The 24,402-nt window shown below is 41.0% G+C and overlaps 1 protein-coding gene across 1 annotated transcript in view; it reads right to left on the bottom strand.

Moving 5' to 3' along the window:
* TPGS2 (tubulin polyglutamylase complex subunit 2) overlaps positions 1-24,402 on the bottom strand; it is a 45,689-nt gene that overhangs the window by 12,779 nt on the left and 8,508 nt on the right. The window contains exons 2-3 of the mRNA XM_049901400.1: positions 14,383-14,462; positions 1,053-1,140 (exon numbers count right to left, since the gene is read on the bottom strand). Coding sequence (XP_049757357.1) covers positions 1,053-1,140; positions 14,383-14,462 — 168 coding nt within the window. The remainder of the gene's footprint in view (positions 1-1,052; positions 1,141-14,382; positions 14,463-24,402) is intronic.

Here is a 24,402-nt window from a genome sequence, read left to right on the forward strand (position 1 = left end):
CACTCTTGTTAAGTTCTAATGCATGAGAGGGGGCATTGAGGTCTACCTGGCTGGACCACCTCACCAGGCAACCAGTTGGCCTAAAGGACCTCATCTTCTCTCCTCTGCTGTAGCTCTTCCTCTTGAGTGAACAGGACTTATACAATATGATGATGATAATCATAATGGTCATTTACTGAGCTTTGCTATGCACCAGGTACTAGTAAGCTACAACTGCTTCCTACCAACTTCCCTCAACAACACCATGAGGTAGATACTGTTTTAACAGCCATCGCATAAGTGAGGAAATTGAGAGTTAGTAATAAGCAGTAGGAAGCCCTGGTGGCATAGTGGTTAAGGGCTACGGCTTCTAACCAAAAGGTTGGCAGTTCCAATCCACCAGGTGCTCATTGGAAATTCTATGGGGCAGTTCTACTCTGTCCTATAGGGTGGCTATGAGTTGGAATCAACTCTACGGCAATGAGTCTGGTTTGGTTTTTTTTTTTGAATAAGCAGTAGCGCTAGTGCTTGAGCCTAGACAGCTTTTCATCCCTGTATGATAATGACCCTTCACCTCTCACATGGTGGAATAATAGAGGCCAAAACAGAATGAGGACGTTGTATGGCAGAACAAGTACAATTTGTTACAATACAGAAGTCACACTCCCTTGCCTATGGCCACTCCTCTCGTTGAGATGACCAGCCCTTCCCATGAGTGCCTGAGGCAGCTCAACTTGAGGCTTCTGCTCTGAGGTGGAATTCTTGGAGGCTTTAAGTCTGATTAATGTTAATGATTAATGCTTTCGTCCATCCCAATCCAATAGGAAATCTCCAAATTTTGCTTCCAGTAAGGCACTAATTAGATTCTGGCATGAGGTGATCATATGTGATGGATGAAGCAATGATGGTATTTGTTAGCTCTGGAAGATGACCACAGTTTGAACTCTGCACTTTAGGAGAACCCATGAAACCCCCCAGATTCAAAGATTCGAAAGTTGAAAAGGCCCTCAGAGTTGTCTCACCCAGCCTCTCAGCCAAGGAGACACTCCCCTCCAGCAAGTAGGCAGGCTTACCATCCAGCTTGACATTCCAGGTCATGTGGAAGCCATTGGTCATCAGGTAAAAATTCTTCACATCCTCAGGCAATGCACAGTTATTCTTCTATAATCACAAAGCAGCTGAGTGTTAGGTCAGGGCTGGGAAAGAGGGTACAGGGCTGTGCCTCATAGCAGCTGGCAACACTACTTACCATGTTTCAGATCCTGAAACTAGGAAGACTCTCACTCATAATTACCCTACAAAATGCTACCAGAGAGGCTTGACGTCTAGAAAGTAGTCACTGGTTTGATCTCCTTTTTGCTTTACCAGACAAGGGAGACTAGCTGTCTGCTCTGTTGTGATGATGCCTCAACAGAGTGCTATCTGAGAAGGAGCTCAAAGGGATCTGGTTGAAGAGGAGACTTAGGGGGAGATGGTGAGACAGCAGGTCCTAGGCAAAGTTTGAGAATGTTACCCAGCACACCAACCCAGTGCTGTCGAGTCGATTCCGACTCAAAGCAACCCTATAATTGAGACCCTATATTGAGAATGTTAGAGCAAAGTAATTATTGCCATAAATTTCAGACCATGTTCATAAATTATCTTCTGAAACAAATTACTGGAGAAATGAGAACATCACAAAAGTGGAGAGTAGGTACTTCTAGAGCATTTAATGCAAAGAGCCTATTCTATTAGTTCTGAGAGTTTTTTAAAGAAAAAAAAAGTTCATATGGGTAACAAATTATCCAAGCTGGTGGTGAAGAGAACAAAGGAATATCTTAATACCCTCTCAGGAAGTACTAGGAGCAGCAAGCCCTAAATTCTAAATAATGTAATAATTAAGTAGCCTTTGTGTCTGTGTGGAAACCCTGGTGGTATAGTGGTTAAGTGCTATGGCTGCTAACCAAAAGGTTGGCGGTTTGAATCCACCAGCAGCTCCTTGGAAACTCTGTAGGGCAGTTCTACTCTGCCCTATAGGGTCACTATGAGTTGGAATCGACTTGACGGGAGCAGGTCTGGTTTTCTGGTTTTCATGTCTGTGCACATGCCTGACCAGTCTTCTCTAGCCAACTCAAACCACTGGTGTGCACAGAAGGCTGAGTTCTCAAATTCCTTTCCTGGGTCCCTTACAGTGACTTCTCGACATGGTTATAGAGGCAAAAGGGCAATATGTTAGTAATTCTGTCCAAGCTTTTGGCTTATTGGATCCTTTGGTAATGTGACACTGACCACTGCTTATGTCAAGTTTGTTTAGGTCATATTGTCAGTCAGTTTTAGATATCAATGTGTAGGAAAGTACAGTGTAGCAGGATAATCTGAGTTCACTTCCTAACTGCTACTATATGAATGACCTTGAGCATATCACTTGCACTCTGTGACTCTAGCTTAAGAATAATCTCTAAGACTGAGTATACAAAACACTGGAGGTGGAAGGGGATGTAAACTGGCTTGGAAGGAAGAGGGGAGACTAGGAAATTATTCTGATTTGAGACTATACCATTTTCAAGAACTACAGGTGAGAACAGAAACCCTGGTGGTATAGTGGTTAAGTGCTAGGACTCCTAGCCAAGAGGCTGGCAGTTCGAATCCACCAGGCACTCCTTGGAAACTCTATGGGACAGTTCTACTCTGTCCTATAGGGTCGCTCTGAGTTGGAATCAACTTGACGGCAGTGGGTTTGGTTTGTGTTTTGGATAGGTGAGAAGATGGCTCCAAGCTTGCAGATGATTTTAACCAATGTTTTTAGGTTACTAAAAAAACAACAATCATTTTAATGAAATAAGTTTTTAATTTCTGTGATCTAAAACTAAAATACGTATTCGGATCAGGTTTTATTTTTTCCCTCTTCACCACCTAGTACCACCAATGTCACAGATGTAAAACCTACGGGATTCTCTGACTCCTTGGACTAACTTATTTTGGGTTTGCCCTTTTTATTTCCTGTATGGCTCAATTCTCTGTGCTCTCAGAAAGGAAAAAATGTGCATGCAGAATGCCTTTCTTCCACACCGGGGACTCCAGCACCAGAAGCCTACAATAATCAGTGTCCTGACAAGCTTCTTGGTCCTATTGTGGCCCAAAAGACCAGCATCCACTCCGTGGTTTTGGTCACTAGTGCCATCTAGTGGTAGAGACAAGGAAACTACTGTCTACCAGTCTTCCCCCCTCCACCCACCCTGCCATGTTCAATGAGGTACGTTGTTTGTTGATTGAATGAATGTGTAAAACCAGTTCTGGAGGCTCCTTTTTCTTTTCTTTAAGAAAAAAAATTTTTATTTATCTTTTTATAATTTATTTCTGTTGCTGTTGAGAATATACATAGCAGATCATATACCAATTCAACAATTTCTACATGTCCAATTCAGATACACTGATTACGGTTTTTGAGTTGTGCAACCATTCTCACCCTCCTTCTCTGAGTTGTTCCTCTCCCATTAACATAAATTCACTGCCCCTAAGGTTCCTATCTAATCTTTGCTGTGGTCAATTTGATCCTATATAGACAGATCTTCAAAGAGCACAATGCTCAAGGCAGACATTCTTTACTAGTTAAGCTAAACTATTGTTTGGTTTTAAGAATATTTCAGGGGATATATTTAATTTAAGGATTAAAGATTATCCCAGGGCAATAGTTTCAGAGGTTCATCCAGGAACTCCATGACCCCAGGAAGCCTGGATTCCATGAGAATTTGAAATTCTGTTCTGCATTTTCCCCCTTTTGATTAGGATTCGCCCACAGAATCTTTGATCAAAATATTCAGTAATGGGCCAGGAGTAACAGAGGAAGAAAGAAAGTCTGGAATAGCAAGAGGAAATGGAATGTGTGGCTAATTGTTTCATGACCAACTGCCTCCTTTTGCCGCGACACCAGAAGAACTGGGTGGTATCTGGCTACCAACTTTTCTTAATGAGGATTCCAGGAAACCTAGCTGAAAACGGATGGTAGGCTATTCTGCATTGTTCATCTTTAAGTTAAGCTGGAGAATTTCAGTAGTAGTGGCTGTAACATTCATTATGGCATTTATTTCACACAAGAAGGAAGTTTTGGTATTATTTTATACCAGTATTTTTTTAATTCATAAAAATAGAAAAAAGTCTGTAAAATCGAATATTTAATACATTTTAAATACTAAAATTTATGAACACACAAAATGTCAAATAAAAAAATCACAAAAAACATTAATCCTCCGTTGTCATTCTAATGTAAATTACTGGTGGCCCTAGGCACTGTTGCTTCCTTGGTACCTTCTGGGGAGAAAGTCAAGAAAGAAGCGTTGCATTAACATAGGACTGAAAACTCTATCTAGCCCAATGATGACTCCAACACATATCTCCTAATTGTCAATTTTTTTTCCTTTTCCCGAGGAGGCGATCTACAATAGTTTAATTAAGCTACTCTAGAAAGAGTTCACTGCAAGCTGTGTTACTACTTCATCAGTAGAAGCCACTCTTCTTACGCTTTGTGAGCTATCAGTTAGATTCCCAGAAAACCTTCATGGGCACTGCCAGAGCCTCAAGGAAAGGGATAAAGGTTAGCCGTTGCCTCCAGCTTACCTTTTCTATGACTGGGCAATCCTGCTGCCCACGGCTCCCTCTCCTTTTAGAGATCATTTGACCAGAGAAAGGAGCTAGGAGGCAGATGCAGTATTGCTTGCAAAGAGGGTATTATGGATTGAACTGTGTCCCCCCAAAATGTATGTTGAAATCCTAACTCCATGGGGGCAATTCTACTCTGTCCTATAGGGTTGGTATGAATCAGAATTGATTCGATGGCAATGGGCTTGGTTTTTGTTTTGATATACCTGTAGATGTAATCTTGTTTGGAAATAGGGTTTTCTTTGTGATGTTAATGAGGTCATATCAGTGTAGGGTGTGTCCTAAACCTGATCACTTCTGAGTTATAAGAGGCAGCAAAGACACAGAGACAAGCAAGCACAAATGAGGGGAAGACAGATGGCACACGAAGATCGCCCAGGAATTGAGGAACATCAGGGCTACAGACACTGACAGACACAAGAATCTTCTCTAGAGTTGACAGAGAGACAGACTTCCCCTATAACCAGAACCCTGAATTCAAACGTCTAGCCTTCTGAACTGTGAGAAAATAAATTTCTATTCTTTAATTCTTTTGTGCCCAGTGGTACATGTAATGACTATGAACTTTTTCAGGCTCTGGGGTTTATAGGGAAGTTGCCGTACTACTGATAGTGCACGCTGCTGCAAGGCAGGGACCTTTATGAGTGTTTGAAACTGAAGAAGTGGGTGTACCACAAGTTACTGTTTTTACAGGGTATTATAATGAGGTGTCTGAATTTTTGGTAGGAAAAACAGAAATTTTGAAAATTTTTATTCGTTACACATACACGCCAATAGACCCCAGTGGGGATTCGGGGGTATAATTGTACTTCACATGTACCACTAAACACTTAGGGTAGGCTTGTGGGAGGGGGCAAGTAAAAAAAAAAATCCATACTACCTACCAAAAATTCAGACACACTCAATGATTTGGCATGCTTCCAAAAATGAAAACACATTGTATCAACAAAAAATTCAAAGCAGAAACTAATTGGGTTACCAAAAGAATTAAAGTCACCTACTTGTTTTTTTTTTATTTTTTACTTGTGGTATTTGTGTTACAGCAGCACCAGGGAACTAAGACAGGGAGTTAGAGCATGAAAATTAATGTTTCTGTGGGTGCTCGTCCATGCTGGGCAGACTGCCCAGGCAGCTTATCAAAGAGTTGCACTAAAACCTTGCTGGAAACCTGAGGCAATGAGGACAACTGCGCCTATTAGAACCCCTCTCAGGAAGGACATCAGTGTAGTGGGGGAAAAACCTGGATGGGCTGTGGAGAGATGCAGTGAGATCTCCTGGAAAGTTCTTAAGTGTATTCTCAAACTCCCTTCTAAGGAGGGGTAGAAGGCCTGGTTAACTGGAACCTTCTGTTTTGATGAGTGAGGTCTGAGAGTTGGGGCCAGAGCTGAATTGCTTAAGACTCAGAGTAGAGGCAGCATACTCTTCCCCAAATTCTTTTTCCACATAAAACATCAGTCTCCCTCTAAAAATACATGGTGAAAGAGTATATAAATATTGGCTTGTCTGCGGGCACTACATGTCTTGGTGTAGCTCTGAGTATGGCTGACATCTTCCAAGACAACTTCCAGAACAGCAATGCCCCAGGCTTAACTAATCATTGGGATTTCACAACTGGGGGGGAAGCCTTTGCACTTTGCACTTGTAGCCACCCTGCTTCAGAGCCGGTGGGGGTGGTAGCCTCATTCTCAGGACTGAAATGAAGGGATGCCTTATGGGAAAGAAGCTGTGACCTTGGGAAAGTTTTCTACTCTGGCTTTTTTTTTTTTTAATCTAACTCAATCATTTATTTGTTCATTCATTCATCTGACATTTAGTAAGTGTCTCTTATGAAAGAAATACTGTGCTGGGCATCAAAAACAGAAAGAGGAATGAGACAAGGTGCAGGAGGCTGTGGAGGACATGTGGATTGCTTATTCAAACCCATCTTCCTCCTCTATCTCCTTGGCAGAATGCTGATTTTGTCTGAGACGGGAATGTGCCCAGTAATATACTTGTTTTCAGAGCCTCTTCTGCAACTAGTGCAGGATATTAAAATGTAGATAGGAGTCCAATGAGGGAGTTTCTAGGAAAACTTTCACTTTCCTGTTAAAAGGTGATGGATGTGGCTGGCAACATTCCTTACTTTTTCTTCCTGCCTTGAGCTTGGGGGTGATAGGGATTCTAGCAGTCATTTTCTACCATGAAGCAAAAGGCCAAAACGATTTCAGAAATAGTAGTTTAATGTTGTCAGGGCTGATGAACCAACAGCAGCAACTGTCTACCTCAGGACTGTTATGCAAGAAAGATTAACTCCTGTTTGTTTAAGCTATTGTTAGTTCAATATTATATTTCTTTAAACCAAACATATTCCTAATTTTTACAGAGACAAATGTGTACGGGTAAGTATTTTGGAGCTGTAACAGGCAACAACAACTAGGAAGGAATACTCAGAGAAGTAGAGGAAGAATCAGAAGGGGCTGGTGCCTTAGAATCCAAGGGAGGGGAGAGCTAGGTAGAGGAGATGATTAACAGTGAGAAATGCATGAAAGATGTCAAGTGAGATGGATACTATTTTGGCAATGAAGAGTTACCTGGTGATTTTTGACAGAGAGGTGTCCATGGAATGGTGGTGGAGGAAGACAGCCTACAAAAGGCTGAAGAGTGGCTGGGACGTGAAGAAAGGGGACAATAATTGAGACTAGGGGTTGGCAAACTCTAGCTCATTGGACCTATTTGGCCTACCACCTATTTTTGTAAATAAAGTTTTATTGGAACCCAATCATGCCCATCCATTTCAGTATTGTCCACAGCTGCTTTCAGTGCTACAATGGCAGAGGTAAGTATTGCAACAGACACTGTATAGCCCATAAAGCCAAAAATATTTACTATCTGTCCCTTTAATAACGAGTTTGCTGACTCCTGATGTAGACGATTTTTTTAACGTGTGGCTATGCAAAGGAACAAAGGGACAGGGAGCTAGAGGGAGACACAAGGCTGAAGGTTTGTTTTTAATTTTAAAGAGAAAGGAAAGACTTGAACATTGTTATTATGTTCTATAGAGAAGCCATGGAGAGGCTGTCAGTATAAAGGGGGGAATTGAAACCATTGAGAGAGACGGACTAACCATTGGAGGAAACACAGATGTCAGGGGTTGAGTAAGAGCATAAGGTGAGGGAGTCACTTGTGACATGGTGTGGTGCCATGGATCGCTTTTGTGTGGCCTTTCTAGCCATGGTCTTGTAAGTTCCGTCCAAGTGATTGGGCGGGACTGTGTGATAAGGTAATTGTTACCCATCAAAGGGATTGGTCAGTTTTGTCATCTCGCTGGACTTGAAATGAGCCAGCCACCCCAGAGGTGGGAAAAGAAAAGTTCCCACCATCACCAAGGAAGAAGAGCTAGTGCATTGTTTGGATCTGGGATCCCTGTGCTGAGAAGTTCCTGAAACCAGGAGAGAGAGAGAGAGAGAGAGAACTGTACCACTAAAGGCAGCAGAGACTCGGCAGCAGAGACTCGGCAGCAGGAGACGGCACGGTGGGCTTCCAGGTCCACAGAGAGAGAAAGCTGAGTGCCTTTGGGCAGAGGCTGAGGGCCAGGGAGAGGTGTGCCTGTGAGCACGGCTGGGCAGAGGCTTTCCTGATGGAAGAACTGTATCCCGAGTGTTCCTGAGCCTGAATCATAACTGTTACTTCCCTAATAAACCCTGTAAGCCTGAGTATTGTCTGTGAGTTTGTATGACCATTGCAATGAGTTACCGAACCCAGCAGAGAAGTAGAGAGTGTTGTTGGAGGGACGGGTGGTATCAGAATTGGTAAAGATGGTGGAGAGAGGAGGCATGTTTGACCTCCACCTCAAAAGAATCAGTCTTGGGCTGTTGATCTTACTTAATTCTCTTTCCCCCTTGTGAAGTCAGAAGAGGTCAGACATGGCCCCTACATCGCCGTTTTTACACATGGTGTCTGCAAGCTGATTTCTCCTACCAGGAATGCTTACAATGATTCATAACGGGTGTGTGAAGAACAGCTCTGCAATAAGGTTCAGAACCTGCTCTCTGCAAACTGTAGAAAAAGCTAGGCTGAAAAGAAAGGGGATATTCTGGCAAATCATTTGGCCTCTGTGGGCCATAGTTTTACCATCAGTAAAATGAATTTTTATCTGGAGACTGGACAGTCTAACCAATGCAGAACTGCAAAGCATTCTACAACTATAAAATATCACTGAAATGCTTAATAATAATAGAAGTCTCCTGGCAGTAGGGTGCTGTGGGAATTAAGAGGCAGATGCTTTCATGACGCCTGAAAGATGAAAAGCTCGGTGTAGACATTAGATATTACTAACTGCCATCATTACAAAGTCACAGTGCACATGAATCATACAACTGCACAGAACAAGGCAGACTGAAACTGCTTTTTAAAGAACAAAACAGGGTAAAATATATTAAAATGGGAAGAGGTTGTTCACTTTTTCTTTTAACCTTAGGGGACTTGCAGCAGGTATATGGCCATTTAGGTTTAGTTTTCAACCATTTCTTCCTGGATTTGCACCACAGAGTCACAAAATATTAGATTTGAGCTGGATGAGTCCTTTGACAACACTGATTTCAAACCACTTATTTCACAGACGATGAATATGAGACTCAGAAGTTACATTACTGCCAAGGGCCCAGAGCTGGCATAAGACTTTTACTCCTGGCTCTTTTTCCTACATCATAATGCCTCCACAGTCTTACTAATATATCTTACCTCAACAACCTTCCCAAAGAGCTGCATGTGCCTAAAGGAGCTGAAACAGGGGCAGTGGGACTCCTCTTGGAGGGCTTTAGCTGGCTATGGAGTCCCTACGTGGTGCAGATGGTTAATGTGCTCAGCTACCAACCTAAAGGTTGGAAGTTTGAGTCCACCCAGAGGTACCTTGGAAGAAAGGCTGGGAGACCTACTTCCAAAAAGTCAGCTATTGAAAACTCTATGGAGAGCAGTTCTACTCTGACACACATGGGGTCGCAATGAGTTGGCACTGACTTGATGGCAACTGGTGGTATCTGGCTATGTTTAAGCAGCTCTGGCTTGGCTGGGGTGTTGGTTCCCTTTCTGTCTCTCTGACTAAACTTTCTTATTTCAGGATGATCTTATCAAAATGGGGTCATTTTGGTAAAGGCTGAGAGAGTCAGAAAGAGTGCATTAGAACTGTAGAGGTCCTAGAAAATGGGATGCAAGGAAAACAGCACTTATAAAACTGCCAGAGCCTTCTGTTTTTTGATCCTCTCCACCATAATTTTGTGGAGGCAGGTTTTATTAGTGCTGTTTTATGGATGGGGAAATCAGGGCCTAGAGTGAATCAATAGTTGTTAAAGTTAGAAAAAAGACCTCTGTCATCTTGGACCTCCCCCATTGTACCCATAAGGAACTTGTTTTTTCATTAATCCCACTGTGAGCTCTTTACAGTGAGAAAACAAGGTCACTTGATCTCTGCATTCAAATGCTTTGCTCAAGTGAGGCCTTTCTCCTGGGAGGGATGGGGCAGGGAAATCCACCCTTTTCCTCTATCCTTCTCTTTTTTTCCTTAGTGTTCATTTGGGCAACCATGAGCAGGTAATTCTCCAAACAGATGGATCTCTAGGGTCAGCCCCCTAGAAAAGTGGGACATATCAGTCCCTTGGGGTCCTCTTACTCCCCTTGTATAGGCATGTCTTAGTTATCCGATGCTGCTATAACAGATAACCACAAATGGGTGGCTTTAACAAACAGAAATTTATTGTCTCACAGTTAGGAGACTAAGAAGTCTGAATTCAGGGTGCAGACTCTAGGGGAAGGCTTTCTCTCTCTGTCAGCTCTGGAAGAAGGTTCTTGTCTCTTCTGAGCTTCTCCTGGGTGATCTGCATGTAACTTGGTATCTCTCTTCCCCCATTTCTGCTTGCTAGCTTGTTTGTTTAATCTATTTTATATCTCAAGAGATTGACTTAAGATACATCCTACACTAATGTTATCTATTCCCAAATGAGATGGTAACCATAGGTACAGGGGTTAGGATTTACAACACACTTTTTGGGGACACGATCCAATCTGTAACAAGGCACTTCCAAAGCAGGCACAAACCATGGTTCGCCCTGCCAAGCCAACCCACCCAGTGCCCTCCCACAGGGAAATATGCTCTTTAGCAATTCTTTGGATGAGAAAGCAAGGCAGGGGGCATTCCAGACCAGCTCAAAACTTCTGTTCTTCACTGTTTATGTGACAAAAACAGGTAAGAAAAAAGTACCTAGAATAGTGCCCCTATTTTAAGTGAAAACACACACAGACACACACACACACAAAACCTGTTCTTCGGCTTTTTGGGGTTATGGACCCCTTTGAAAATATGAAGACATCTTTCCCCAAAAAAAGGTACATACCTGTTATAGATTGACTTATATCCCCAAAAATATGTGTTATAAATCCTAACCTCTATGCTTGTGGTTATAATCCCGTTTGGGAACGGACTTCGGCTTTGTTAATCAGACAGGATTAGTGCAGGGTATGTCTTGAGTCAATCTTTTTTGAGATATAAAAGAGATTAAACACGCAAGCAAAGCAGAGTAGAGACGGGGAAAGAGAGATGCCAAGCCACATTAAGATCATCCAGGAGCGGAAGCTCAAAAAGACAAGGACCTTCCTCCAGAGTCAACATCGAGAGAAAGCCTTCCCCTAGAGCCGGCACCCTGAATTTGGACTTCTAGCCTCCTAAAAGGAAAGAAAATAAATTTCTGTTTGTTAAAGCCACTCACTTGTGTCTTTCTGTTATGGCAGCATTAGATAACTAAGACAATATCTAATATATTTCACATATATTTCAAGGGTCCCAGGGAACACTACCCATTCATGGATCCTTAGGGGGTCCCTGGACCACTACCCACTGCCCACTTGCGACCCATACATGCAACCAAAATAATATAGGAAAATATTAATAGCAGTTATCTCTAGGTGGTGGAATCCTAGAAGAGTTTTTTTTTAAATCCTTTTTTATATTTTCAAAATTTCCTATGATGCCAAAGTTTCATTTAGCAGAACCAGAGAAAAACCAGTGTTACATAAAAGCTCCCTTTATCTTCCCTGTTTGTGCATGAGCATTCAGGTATCTTACAGGCCTTCGAAAAGCCCAGACATGCCACTTGCTCAAGAGAAAAAAACATTTTTATGTTACTGATCCTAACACTGTTTGCACCTTAGAGTTGGCATAATTTACTGTACTTGGGGTCTGAGACATTTCAAGTAAAGGACTCAATGGAAAATTTCAAATCAATGTATCTTATACTCTGGGTGTTTTCACAGAAACCCTCCCATTTGAGTATGTCTGAAGAAAATGTCCCATTAGTTGTCTCAGATACTTAAAATTTTCTCTTCGATAATGCTTACCCCGAATCCTTTCAGACCTCCGGTGGCCAAAACTCACTGCCATCAAGTGGATTCCAACTCATAGTGATCCTACAGGGCAGAGTAGAACTGCCCCATAGGGTTTCCAAGGCTGTAAATCTTTACGGAAGCAGATTTCCACTTCCTTCTTCCACAGAGCGGCTGATGGGTTCAAACCTCCAACCTTTTGGTTAGCAGCTGAGTGCTTTAAACACTGTGCCAGCAGAAGCCCTGTATCTAATTTGAAGGAGAGCCCAATGTTACATCGTCTAGATCTCTAGGCCGTTAGATCTTAATGAGATCAGATGTAGGCCCTAGCCCTGACAAGCAGCTATGGAAGGCGTGCTCGCAAAGAATAAACTACAGTATAATAAAATGGCGGCAAATGGTTAAAATATTCCCCTTAAAGAGTTCTGGAAAATAACTAGTACAAGACATCAGGAAAGAATATGCCTCAGAAATTACTTCATTAAATAAGTTCCATAATATGACATAGCCCTAATGGTGTCCTGCCCCAGACAAGGCATTCCTGTCCTCCTAACCTCCTATCTAGGTCTATGGTTTGGATTTTCAAGCTCCACCTCTCTACCAAAAACCCAAAACCCACTGCCATCGAGTTGATTCTGACTCATAGCGACTCTACAGAGTTGCTATGAGCCACCTCTCTAATAGATGGTAAAATACCAGGAGCTCAATCTCGCAAAAGAGTCCTGAGGCAGTTCTCCCCAAAGAGCTGACCTAAGCCTATAAAAGATCAAGGGGGATGTCCTCAACCATATCTTTTTGCTCAATGTTACTCCTGACAATGTCAACCAGGCCAGCCTGGCATAGCCACAGTAGCGCCAGGAGCAGGCTCTGATTGGATCGCCAACGAGAGTTCAACAAATAGACACTGTTCTGGAAATCCCTTTTGTTATTATGGGCTGTGAGTGGAAATGAGGGTAGGGGCTGGAGAGAAATCTCAACTACTGGTTACTGAGCTGCCAGAGAGGCTGCTAATCCAGCCCAGGGAGGGTGAGTCATGGTGGCAAGGACTAACATGCACATACTTGCATGGGTTGGCTTCTAGGGCAAGACTACCTCAGTGTTGTCCTCCATTAGAGGGGATGCATGGCTGAGCAGAAAGGCATGTGATTAGACACAGGCAGCTCTGAGTGACCAAGGGCAAATTCTTTAACCTCTCTGAGCCTCAGTTTCTTTATCCATAGAATAGAAATAGCAACACCTACCTTGCTATTATGAAGATTAAATGAAATAAATTATTTGATACATTTTATCAGGCACTCATTAAATGGCAGGGTAATTTCTTTCCTCCACTCAACTCTATTTGTCACTCAGCAGCGACAGAAATCTAACCTTGCCAGTTCTCTGCTTAAAACATTGCAATGGTTCCTATTTGATTGTAAGTTAAAGAGCAAAATCCTGATGGCCTATGAAGCCCTACATGATCTTTGTTGACCTCTCTCTCTTGCTCTCCTGTGGTTTTGCCACATGGACCTTGTTTATACTCTCGGAACAATATAATTCTTCCCATCCTGAAGTTTTCACACAGGCTGAAAGTCCCTTCTTCTCAGATCTCTTCTGCCTGGTTAACAACTTCTCTGAGAAAAACTTTTCTCCACCTCCAGACTAGGTCAGGCCTCCTGACATGCTCCCTTTACCTCTCTTTCACAGTACCCAACCCAGCTTATAACTATACTTGTTGTAATGATCCGCACTGTGTCTTAGACAGTAATGTCAGGAGGTAAGGAAAGTGTCTCTTTTGGATTACCACTGAATGCCTGGGGCTCAGCACTAAGCACAATGCTTGGCCCATTCTAGGAGCTTAAAACTTTTGTTGAGTTAGTCAATAAAAGTTCAGGGGAGGGTTGGGAAGCACTAGCTATTGGTCTGGTAAATACTTCTCTGTAACACATATTCTGCCCAGCATGGTCTTTATTAATACATATCTTTTACCTTCTTTGCTATATTTTTAGCTTTATTATATACAACTTTGAACGTCTCACTGCTTTCATACAATGAAAAAAAAAAAAGAAACCTGTTGCTATCGAGTTGATTCTGACTCACAGCGACCCTATACGACAGAGTAGAACTGCCCCATAGAAGTTTCCAAGGAGCGCCTGGTGGATTCGAACTGCTGACCTTTTGTTAGCAGACATAGCTCTTAACCACTACGCCACGACTACACGATAGTGGGGCTTAAAGGAGATGCTCCATGTTAGAGAAATGCCACGAATGGAAGGGAATGTTAAATGGACTGAACAGTAACAGAGAGGTGAACTCTTCCTTGAGGGCAGCTGTGGCCTGAGATAAGAATAGATTTCCTGCCTTAATCTTTCCTTCTCTGGGGTATTTAAGTTGACCTCTCCTTGTTGGCAATTGAGAACTTCACACAGCAATACTTACTTGTTCCCATGAAGAAATCATATGACGTTCAGCAGGCGCCTTTTCTCTGATGGTCACCTCTGTCACCCCCGGGGAAGATTCTGGAGGAGGAAAAAGAGAATCTGTAGAGTTGCAGTTGGCCCACTCTCTCACCTTCCTACACTAGAGGTTGGCTACTTGTTGAAGACTGCCGACAAGCAGGAATATCAGAGCCCTCTGAAAAGCATCTATTACTTCTGTGATGAAAGCAGGAAGAACTGGTTGGACCCTCAATAGCACTCAATCCCATAATCTAATACCATGTAGTGTACCTAACAGAAAGGACATAAACAGAAAGTGCTCTATCCTCACTGTAACTCAGCCATGGGTCAGCAGAAAAGAGAAACATCCTCAGTGAGACGAACTGACACAGTGGCTGCAACAATGGGCTCAAGCATAACAACGATTGTGAGGATGGCACAGGACCAGGCAGTGCTTCATTCTGCTGTACATAGGCTCACCATGACTCAGTAGCACCTAACAACAACAACCTAGGCATACTGTAAACAGGGAATGTGTTGAAATGAGCTTTTAAAATATCTAGGAACACTAATGTCACAAAACAATATGTGTATAAATTTTTGCATGAGAAATTTACTTGAGCTGTAAACTTTCACCTAGGGCACAAGGAAAAAAAATTATCTAGGAATAAGGCAGGGACTTCTAATCTAGTTCTACATAGTTGACTGATTCTGTAATTATGCGGTACCCTTTCTATGCAACATAGAGTTTCCTCCAAGTTGTTAGAAAGCTCAGATCTTGGGATGCAGCACTAGTCTAATACAGGAGCTAGGAATTCTGGATTCCACACATTCTAGTCCTGCATTCCCTAGCTGTGTGATCTTGGTTGGGTCTTAATTTTCCTTCCCCTTAGTCAGATGGGAATAATAATACTGTCCTTGATATGGGAAGGAGAGGAAGCAGAAAAGAAAGTACTTTGGAAAAGTACAAAGTGCCATAGAGTTACACAATTTATTCTCTTTATTTTCTGCCTTCTGTTCAATGTTCTAAGATATTGGGAAGCAGAATGCTGTGGTGGAAAAACACTGTGAGCTTCAAGCATCAGACCTAGGGTGAGCCCTGACTATGTCCCTGACTGGTTAGGATGGAAGATGCCTTCTGCCCCTTCAGGGGTGGTCTCGTCTGGTACTATAACGAATAAAGGTTATTTTTGTGTTTTACAGACAAGAATACTGAAGCTGAAAGATTAAGACACAAAGCCAATTCTCTGACTCCAAGTACATACAGGTCTAGCTGAGAAAACAAGAGCTTATGTGCAAAAGTCATCACATGTCCCCTGGCACAGTCCTTTAGCAATTACCCCATGAAAAATGCGGCGTCTAGCTTTAATCAGTCCTGACAACCTGCTGTTCCACCTGCACTAGGACAGGAAAACATAAATTCTCAGGTAACAACCCAGCTGATTACATAGTGATGTCATATAACTATACTCACAGGGCAGCCTGGTGTCTAGAGTTGCAAGAGGACACACACGATTATTCACTGCTTTTAACAGTTCTACACAGAGGTCACCTCATATACCTCCATGATAGACCAAATGGTCAACAAGCTGAACTTAAGTTTTCAGATAATAAGTTGTTTACGAAATATGCACTATAGAGACTCCTCTATCCAATACTTTGCAATGGTGGGGAGGGGGTGTTGGGAATGGAGAGGAGACAATGGAACACCATAAATTCCATTTGTATAATTCCCTATTAGAGAGAATTGGCATACATTATCTGATTATTACAAAGAATTGGCATAAAATATTTAATCCTTAAACAATTTTGCGAAGTAGGTATCATTATCCTCATTTTACAAATAGGATACTGAGGCTTAGAAATATTAAATAATTTCATAGAACTAAATAATAAATAATTTCACAGGACTAAAGCTGCAGACACCAAACCTAGTGCCTTTTCTACATGTTGTCTTAGTAGCTTATAATCTTGGTGGGATAACCAAAAGCATATTGAGAAGGTTTAGAAAGCAATGGCAATAACGTGTTATCTTTTGTCTATTAACATGTGACAAATGATAAGTAGTACCTGACAAGGCACAGCCATCCCCACTCTCCTGCCTTTGTGATCAATGGCTAGCATTTGTGAGCTGCCTGGCAGGATTAAACTGCACGGCAGAGCAAGAAATATGAAACTCAGGTCTTCAAACTTGGTGTAGTCCACCATAAGTAACTGTGGTAATTTCTCTCCAAAATTGGATGCTATCGATTCCTTCCTTGCCTGCAAGCCCATACAGCTGCCACATTAAGAAGAGAAGTCTCTTACCCTACCTGCTTAAATTTGGGGATGGTCTGTCACCATTTTGACCAATGAAATATGCAGAAGAGATGCTGTGCCAGTTCTGGACTTAAACTTTAAGCAGACTGGCAGTTTCTCCTTTCCTCTCTGAGCCCTGAGCTATCACACAAAAAAATCTAAGTTACTCTGCTGGAGAGAGAGAGGCCATATTGAGGAGCACAGAGGGGCTAGACATGTGAGTACAGAAGCCATCTTGGACTCACTGCCTGGATGAGCCACCAGATGATCCCAGTTTCAACTGCTGTTTGATTGCAACCACTTAAGAGACACAAAATGAGAACCGTCCCAGCGGAGTCCCATTAACTCATAAAACCATCTTTGAGTCAACAGGTATTTACTGAGGACCTACTACTACTACACAGGAAACCCTGTGGCGTAGTGGTTAAGTGCTATGGCTGCTAACCAAGAGGTTGGCTGGTTCAAATCCACCAGGCACTCCTTGGAAACTATGGGGGCAGTTCTACCCCGCCCTATAGGGTTGCTATGAGATGGAATCAACTCAATGGCACTGGGTTTGGTTTTTGACTATGTCTCAGTAAATAACTGCTAGATATTAGGAATCTAAGTAGGATGTATTGTCTCAGGAGATTTGTTGCCTCATTGGAGAAACAAGGCAAATATGAAACAAAAGTGAAAACTTTAAGATAATTTTAGACAGTAGACAGTTAAAGAAAGAGCCCTGGTAGTCCAGTGGTTAAAGCAATTGACCGCTAACCGAAAGGTTGGTGGTTCAGAACCACCAGTGACTCCGAGGGAGAAAGATGTGGCAGTCTACTTCTGTAGAGATTTACAGCCTTGGAAATCCTATGGGGTTGCGATGAGTTGGAATTGACTCCACAGCAATGGGTGGTGGGGTGAGGCAGCTGAAGACTAAAAAAACAAAAAAAAAATCAAAAACAAAAACCTAAACCCATTGCCTTCAAGTGGATTCTGACTCATAGCAATCCTACAGGACAGAGTAGAACGCCACCAGGGTTTCCAGCTAAAGACTAAAATTCCTTTGCAGCTAGCCTTCCTCTAGTGACCTAGATTCCTGTATGGAATCAACTCATAAGACTTGGAAAGACGAAATGAAGAGGTGAGGTAGAGGGCAAATGGGGAGGCTGGCTTTCCCCATAAGCATAGTTGCAGAGGTATTTTCATCTTGTGGGGTTGGGAGTTTTGAAGGGGGTGGAAGCTGCAATGGTGGTAGTGGTATTGGCAGTGGTATTGTAGCTTTCTTAAAACAGTGGCCCCAGGTACTTCCCACTTGGCTTGCCATTTTAGCAGTAAGGTTTTCAACATAGAGTCTCCTCCCTTCAATTCTTTCAATGATTTTGTAGGCTTAATACCCCTTAATTGATAACTTTCTGCCTTAACTAGCTAGAATATATTTCTAGCCTTAAACTAGTAAGGGTGTGTTCTATAGCCTGCAACTAAGAAACCTGACAGACAGGGATAGTTTGGATTTGCGGGCTCAGAGAAGGTGACTTCAAAGACACGAGATGTGCACAGGCCAGAGAAACTGCTCATTTACATGACTTTATAATTGTAGCAATAGAGAGAGCCAAAGGTAAGGGAGGTATTTCAGGTCCACATATGACATGAAAAGCCTTTAGAGACAGAGAAAATACAACTTAGGTATCTCTGTAGCTATACAAGAATATTAAAAAATAACTGAAGAAAGTTAATGGTCCCTTCATCACCAAATCAAAGAATTAGTAATTACTATGAGATGGAATCAACTTGATGGGCACACAACAATATACTTGAAGCCAGGGTCTGAAAATGAGGAACTTTGAGGGCTGGAGGGCAGACTGCACAGGAAAGAGTTAACATAGACCTGAGGTTAATATTTTTAGAAGGGTCCGCTTGTGGGGCTGACCTTTGGTTGGTGTCTAGGAATTTGGCTTTCCAATGTTTCCTACTTTAATAGGACTGTTTTGCCCACCTGTGGCACTACACCTGGTTTTCTTCTGAGAGACTGAAATTTCTATAGCTGTGGTTGGTTGTTTTGCCTATGTGACCAGCTCCCAATAAAATCCCTGGACTTTGAGCCTTAACCCTTTTGTGACCTCTGGGACATATATCACCCACCTCTATTTCCTGCCTCTGGGGTTTATTGGGAAGTTGCTTTCCCACTGATTGTGCATGTCACTGGCAGGTGGAGACACGCATGACAGTTTGAAATGCAAAAAAAAGGGTGTGTGCTGCAAATTACTGTTTTTACATGGTATTGTATGAGGTGGTGCTGAATCAATGTTTTGGGTATGAAAAATATGGATTTTGATTTAAAAAATTGGGGGAGGGGACATATATGTCTCACCAGACTCGGGGTGGGGGGTAGAATTAGTGGGATACATATATCCCTCTGAACCCTGAGGACAGAATTTGTGGGATGAGGCAAGGAAAAAAAGTATATAGTAAATTACCTACCAAAAATTCAAACATACTCAAAGACTCAGTATGCATTCCATTAATGAAAACACATGGTAACAACAAAAAATTCAAAGCAGAAAACAATTGGGCCTTGTTAAGCAAACTTTCCTAGGCAGAAACATTGCACATGTATTGGGGCATTTCATTCCTTAAGGAAGAATTGTATCCTATTTGACCCTACTCGTGGGAGGGAAAATACAGTTGGGAGTACTAACTGTACTAACTCTTCTAGTTTATCACTGAACATATAGGTGGTTTTGGGACCCCTGAAACATGTACTTTTAGCCATCGCTTTATTTTTAATATTTCTGAATTAGTTTGGTTTAGGTGTGTTTTTGGAAAAAGCAAATAGCTGGGTATTGTTTGTTGAGCCAAACTGAAAATCTTCTATTAGTAGGTGATTTAAGCCCATTCAAGGAGCCCTGGTGACACAGCGGTTAAGTGCTTGGCTGTTAACTGAATGGTCAGGAATTAGGAACCACCAGCTACTCTGTGGGGAGAAAGATGTGGCAGTCTGCTTCCATAAGAATTGCAGTCTTGGAAACTCTATGGGGCAGTTCTATCCTGTTCTACAGGGTAACTATGAGCTGAAATTGACCTGATGGCAGTGGGTTTGGTTTTGAGTTTAAGCTCATTCAAATTTATTGTTATGTATGATATATTTGGTCTCAACTCTATCAGATTTTATAATTTTGTGTATTATATTTGGTATGTTTGTCTATAAAATGTACATTATTTAATCATTTATTAAAAAATTTGGCAAAGTACTAGCTTTCTATTGCTGCATAATAAATTACCATAAATTATCAGCTTAAAATAATATCCATTTTTTACAGTTCTGTAGCTCAGATGTCTAGCACATTAAATTTATAGGTTATGCTGCAAAAAATTGACATCTTGATAATATTGTCTTCCCATTGATGAACACAGGCTATTTCTCCATATATTTAGACCTACTTCGATTGATCAGTTTTGTAGTTTTCTTCGTATCTGTCTTGTGCCTATCACTTTAGATTTATACCAAAGTATTTTTCTTTGTTTTAATGTAAATGGTGTTGTCTTTTTAATCTCAAATTCCAATTGTATATAGGAAAGCAATTGGCTTTTGAATAGTAACCTTATATTCTGCAGCCTTGCTATCGTATTACTGATTATTAGTTCCAGGAGTTTTTTTTGGTCAATTATTTGGGTTTTCTGCATAAACAATCATGTCATCTAAGAACTTTTATTTCTTCCTTCTCAATCTGTATATGTTTTATTTCCTTTTCTTGTTTTATTGCATTAGCTAGGGTTCCTAGAATGATCTTGAATCAAAGTGGTGAGAGAAGACATTCTTGTTTTGTTCCTGGTCTTAGGGGGAAAGCATCTAGTTTCTTTTCATTAAGTATGATGTTGGTTGCATTTTTTTTTTTTTTTTGGTAAATATTCTTAATCAAGTTGAAAAAGATCCTGTCTGTTCCTAGTTTGATGAGAGTTATTTTTTAAAATTTTACCGTGGTTAGAAAAAAAAATTTATATATATATACACACACACACATATATAGTTTGCCAATTTTAACCATTTTTAAGTGTACAATTCAGTGACGTTAATTACTTTCACCATGTCGTGATACCATCACGAGTATCCATCACCCCAAACAGAAACTCAGGATGTCTTCAGCAATAACTCCCATTCTCTCTTCTTTCCAGTCCCTGATAACCACTAACAACCTTTTTTTTGTAGGCATTTGCCTAACTTAGATATTTCATATAAGCAGTACCATACAATATTCATCCTTTTGTGACTCTCTTACTTCACTCAGCATGCTTTCAAGATTTATCTATTTCATTGCATGCATCAGAATTTCATTTCTCTTTATGGCTGAATAATATTCCATTGTGTTTATACCCCACATTTTGTTTATCCATTCATCTGTTGATGGACATTTGGGGCATTTCCACCTCTTGACTATTGTGAATATTGCTGCAATGAACATTGATATACACATATCTATTTGAGTACTTGCTTTCTATATGAGTGCTTGCTCTTGAGTATTACTGAGTTTTTATCATGAATGGGTGTTAGATTTTTGTCAAATGCCTTTTTTGCATCTATTGACATGATCACAGGATTTTCATTCTTTAGCCTATTGTGAAAAATTACATTGATTTTCAAAAGTTGAACCAGCTTTAAATAGCTCTGAATGCCTAGGAAAAATCCTATTTGATTGTGGTGTTTAATTCTTTTTATAGATTGTTGGATTCAATTTGCTAATATTTTATTGAGTACTGCTATATCTATGTTTATAAGAGACATTGGTTTGTAGTTTTCCTTCCAAGTAAAGTCTGTCTGATTTTGGAACTGGGTAATGCTGGCCTTGTAGAAGGAGGTGTTCCCTCTGTTTCTATTTTCTTTAACAGATTATAGAGGACTGGTATAATTTCTTCTTTAAATGTTTGATAAAATTCACCAGTAAAACCAAACGGCCCTGGTGCTGTTTTGGAAGGTTATTAATTGCATCTTCAATTTCTTTAATAGATATCCAGCACCAGGTGTCATCGAGTTGACTCCAACTCATGGCGAACCCATGTGTGTCAGAGTAGAACTGTACTCCACAGGGTTTTCAGTGACTGATTTTTCAGATAGGCCTATTCAAATTATCTATATCGCCTAATGTGTTATGGATTGAATTGTGCCCCCCAAAAGATATGGTGAAGTCCTAACCGCTGAACCTATGCATGTGACCTTGTTTGGGGAAATATGGTCTTTCTTTGAAGTTGCTATCAGGTAAATCATACTGCTGTGTCCTAGTCCTAGTCTCTTCTGAGCGGTTATGTTATGTTATAAAAGGAGAGAACAGACAGGGAGACAAAGTAACACAAAGGAGGTAGACACCATGTGAAAATAAATCTAAAAGCCAAGGAATGCCCAGGGCTATCAAAAGTCGAAAGCATCTTCCCTTAGAGTGGACAGAGAGAAAGCATGGTCCTGCTGATGCCCTGGATACAAACTTTGTACCTCCAGAACTGTGAGAAAATAAATGTTCTATAAAGCCACCCACTTTGTGGTATGTTGTTAGGGCAGTCCTAGGAATCTGAAACAGCAAATTCTGGTAAATTGTGTCTTTCAAGGAATTGGCCCATTTCGTTTATCAAATCTGTGGGCATAGAGTTGTTCATCATATTCCTTTATTATTATTTTCTTTTTAAAATCCCTGGGATCAGTTGTGGAGGTCCTCTTTCATTTCTGATATTAGTTATTTGTGTATTCTCACCTTTCTTCTTGATTAGCCTGGCGAGAGGCTTATGAGTTTTATTGGCCTTTTCAAAGAATCAGGTTTTGGTTTCATTGATTTTTTCTGTTTTCCATTTCATTGATTTCTACTCTAGTTTTTATCACCTTTTTCCTTCTTCTTACTTGGATTTAATTTGCTCATCTTTGTCCAATTTCCTAAGTTTGGTTTGGAAGATCAGATTATTGATTTTAGATCTTCTTTTTTAATATATGCATTCAATGCTATATATTTTAAGCACTGCTTTTACTGCATCCCAAAAATTTTGATAAGTTGTATTTTCATTTACTTCAAAATATCTTTTATCTCTGAGACTTCTTCTTTGACCCATGTGCTATTTGTAAGTATGTTGTTTAACTTCAAAATATTTTCGGATTTTCTAGCTGCTGTTGTTCTTCTGTTCTTGATTTCTAGTTCAGTTCCGCTGAACTCTGAGAACATAATTCAAAAGATTTCTATTCTTTTAAATTTATAAGGTATGTTTTATGTCCCAGGGTATGGTCTATGTAAGCTTGAGAAGAATGTGTATTTGTCTTTTGTTAGATAAATTATTATATAAATGTCAATAAGATTCAGTTGATTGGTGGTGCTGTTCAGGTCAACTACATCCTTACTTTCTGCCTACTGGGTTTGTCAATTACTGATGGAGGGGTGTTGAAGTTTCCAGCTATTTTGGTTCTCTGGTGTTAAACATACACGTTAAGGATTGTTACTTCTTCTTTGAGAACTGACCCCTTTACTATTATGTAAAGCCCCTCTTTTTCCCTGATAAGTTTCCTTGCTCTGAAGTCTGCTTTATCTGAAATTAATATAGCTATTCCAGCTTTCTTTTGATTTGTGTTAACATGGCAGATCTTTCTCCATCCCTTAATTAAAAAAAATAGTGTTCGAGTCAATTCCAATTCACTCGACGGCACCGGGTTCTGGGGAGTGTTAAATATTTATAACAAAGGTTTGCCATTTTAGCCATTTTTAAGTGTACAATTCAGTGACATTAATTACTTTTTACCATGTTGTGCTACCATCACCACCATCCATTTCCAAAAGTTTTTCATCACCTCAAACAGAAACTTAGTACCCCTTCAGTAATAACTCCCTCCTCCATTCAGTCTCTCATACCTAAACCTTTGTCTCTCTATATTTACCTATTATAGATCTTTCATATAATTGGGATAATACAGTATTTGTCTTTTTGTGTCTGACTTATTTTACTCAGCATGTTTTCAAGTTCACCCATGTTGTGGCACGTATTAGAACTACATTTCTCTTTATGGTTCAATAATATTCCTGTAAAAATGGTGTGGCAGAGGTGGCAGTGTCGGCATCTAACCTCCCCTAACTTCACAAGGAGGAAGGAGGATTAAGAACTGCCCAAGGCTGACTGCTATGCGGCAGTGGTCAGACATGCCTCCTCTCTCCACCACCTTTACCAATTCTGACACCAACTGTCCCTTCCATGGTACTCTCTACTTCTCTTCCGAGTTTAATAATTCATTGCAATGACCACACAGAACTCACAGACAATATCCACAATTACGGGGTTTATTAAGAAGTAACAGGTCACAGTCATCTCTGTGGTGCAATCGGTTAGTGGGTTAGGATGTTAACAAAAAGGTTGATGGTTCGAGTCCACCCAGGGATGCATCTCAGATTTGGAGTCCTGATGCCATAGTGGTTAAGAGTTATGGCTGCTAACCAAAAGGTCAGTGGTTTGAATCCACCAGTCACTCCTTGGAAACCCTATGCAGCAGTTCTACTCTGTCCTATAGGGTTGCTATGAGTTGGAATTGACTCCAAGGCAATGGGTTTGTTTTTTTGTTTTTGTTTAATAGGTTACAATTCAGGTTCAGGAATGCTCAGGATACAGTTCTTTGGACAGCTTATTCTCAGCCATGCCTGCAGACAGGATGTTCTCTGGCCCCTCTGCCTCTGCCCTGCTTGGGCAAGTGTTACAAAGCTCTTTTAGCTCTGCTGACAAGTGCCTAGAGGCA

This window comes from Elephas maximus, chromosome 11 (genome assembly GCF_024166365.1).
Source record: "Elephas maximus indicus isolate mEleMax1 chromosome 11, mEleMax1 primary haplotype, whole genome shotgun sequence".
In the NCBI taxonomy this organism is placed as follows: domain Eukaryota; kingdom Metazoa; phylum Chordata; class Mammalia; order Proboscidea; family Elephantidae; genus Elephas; species Elephas maximus.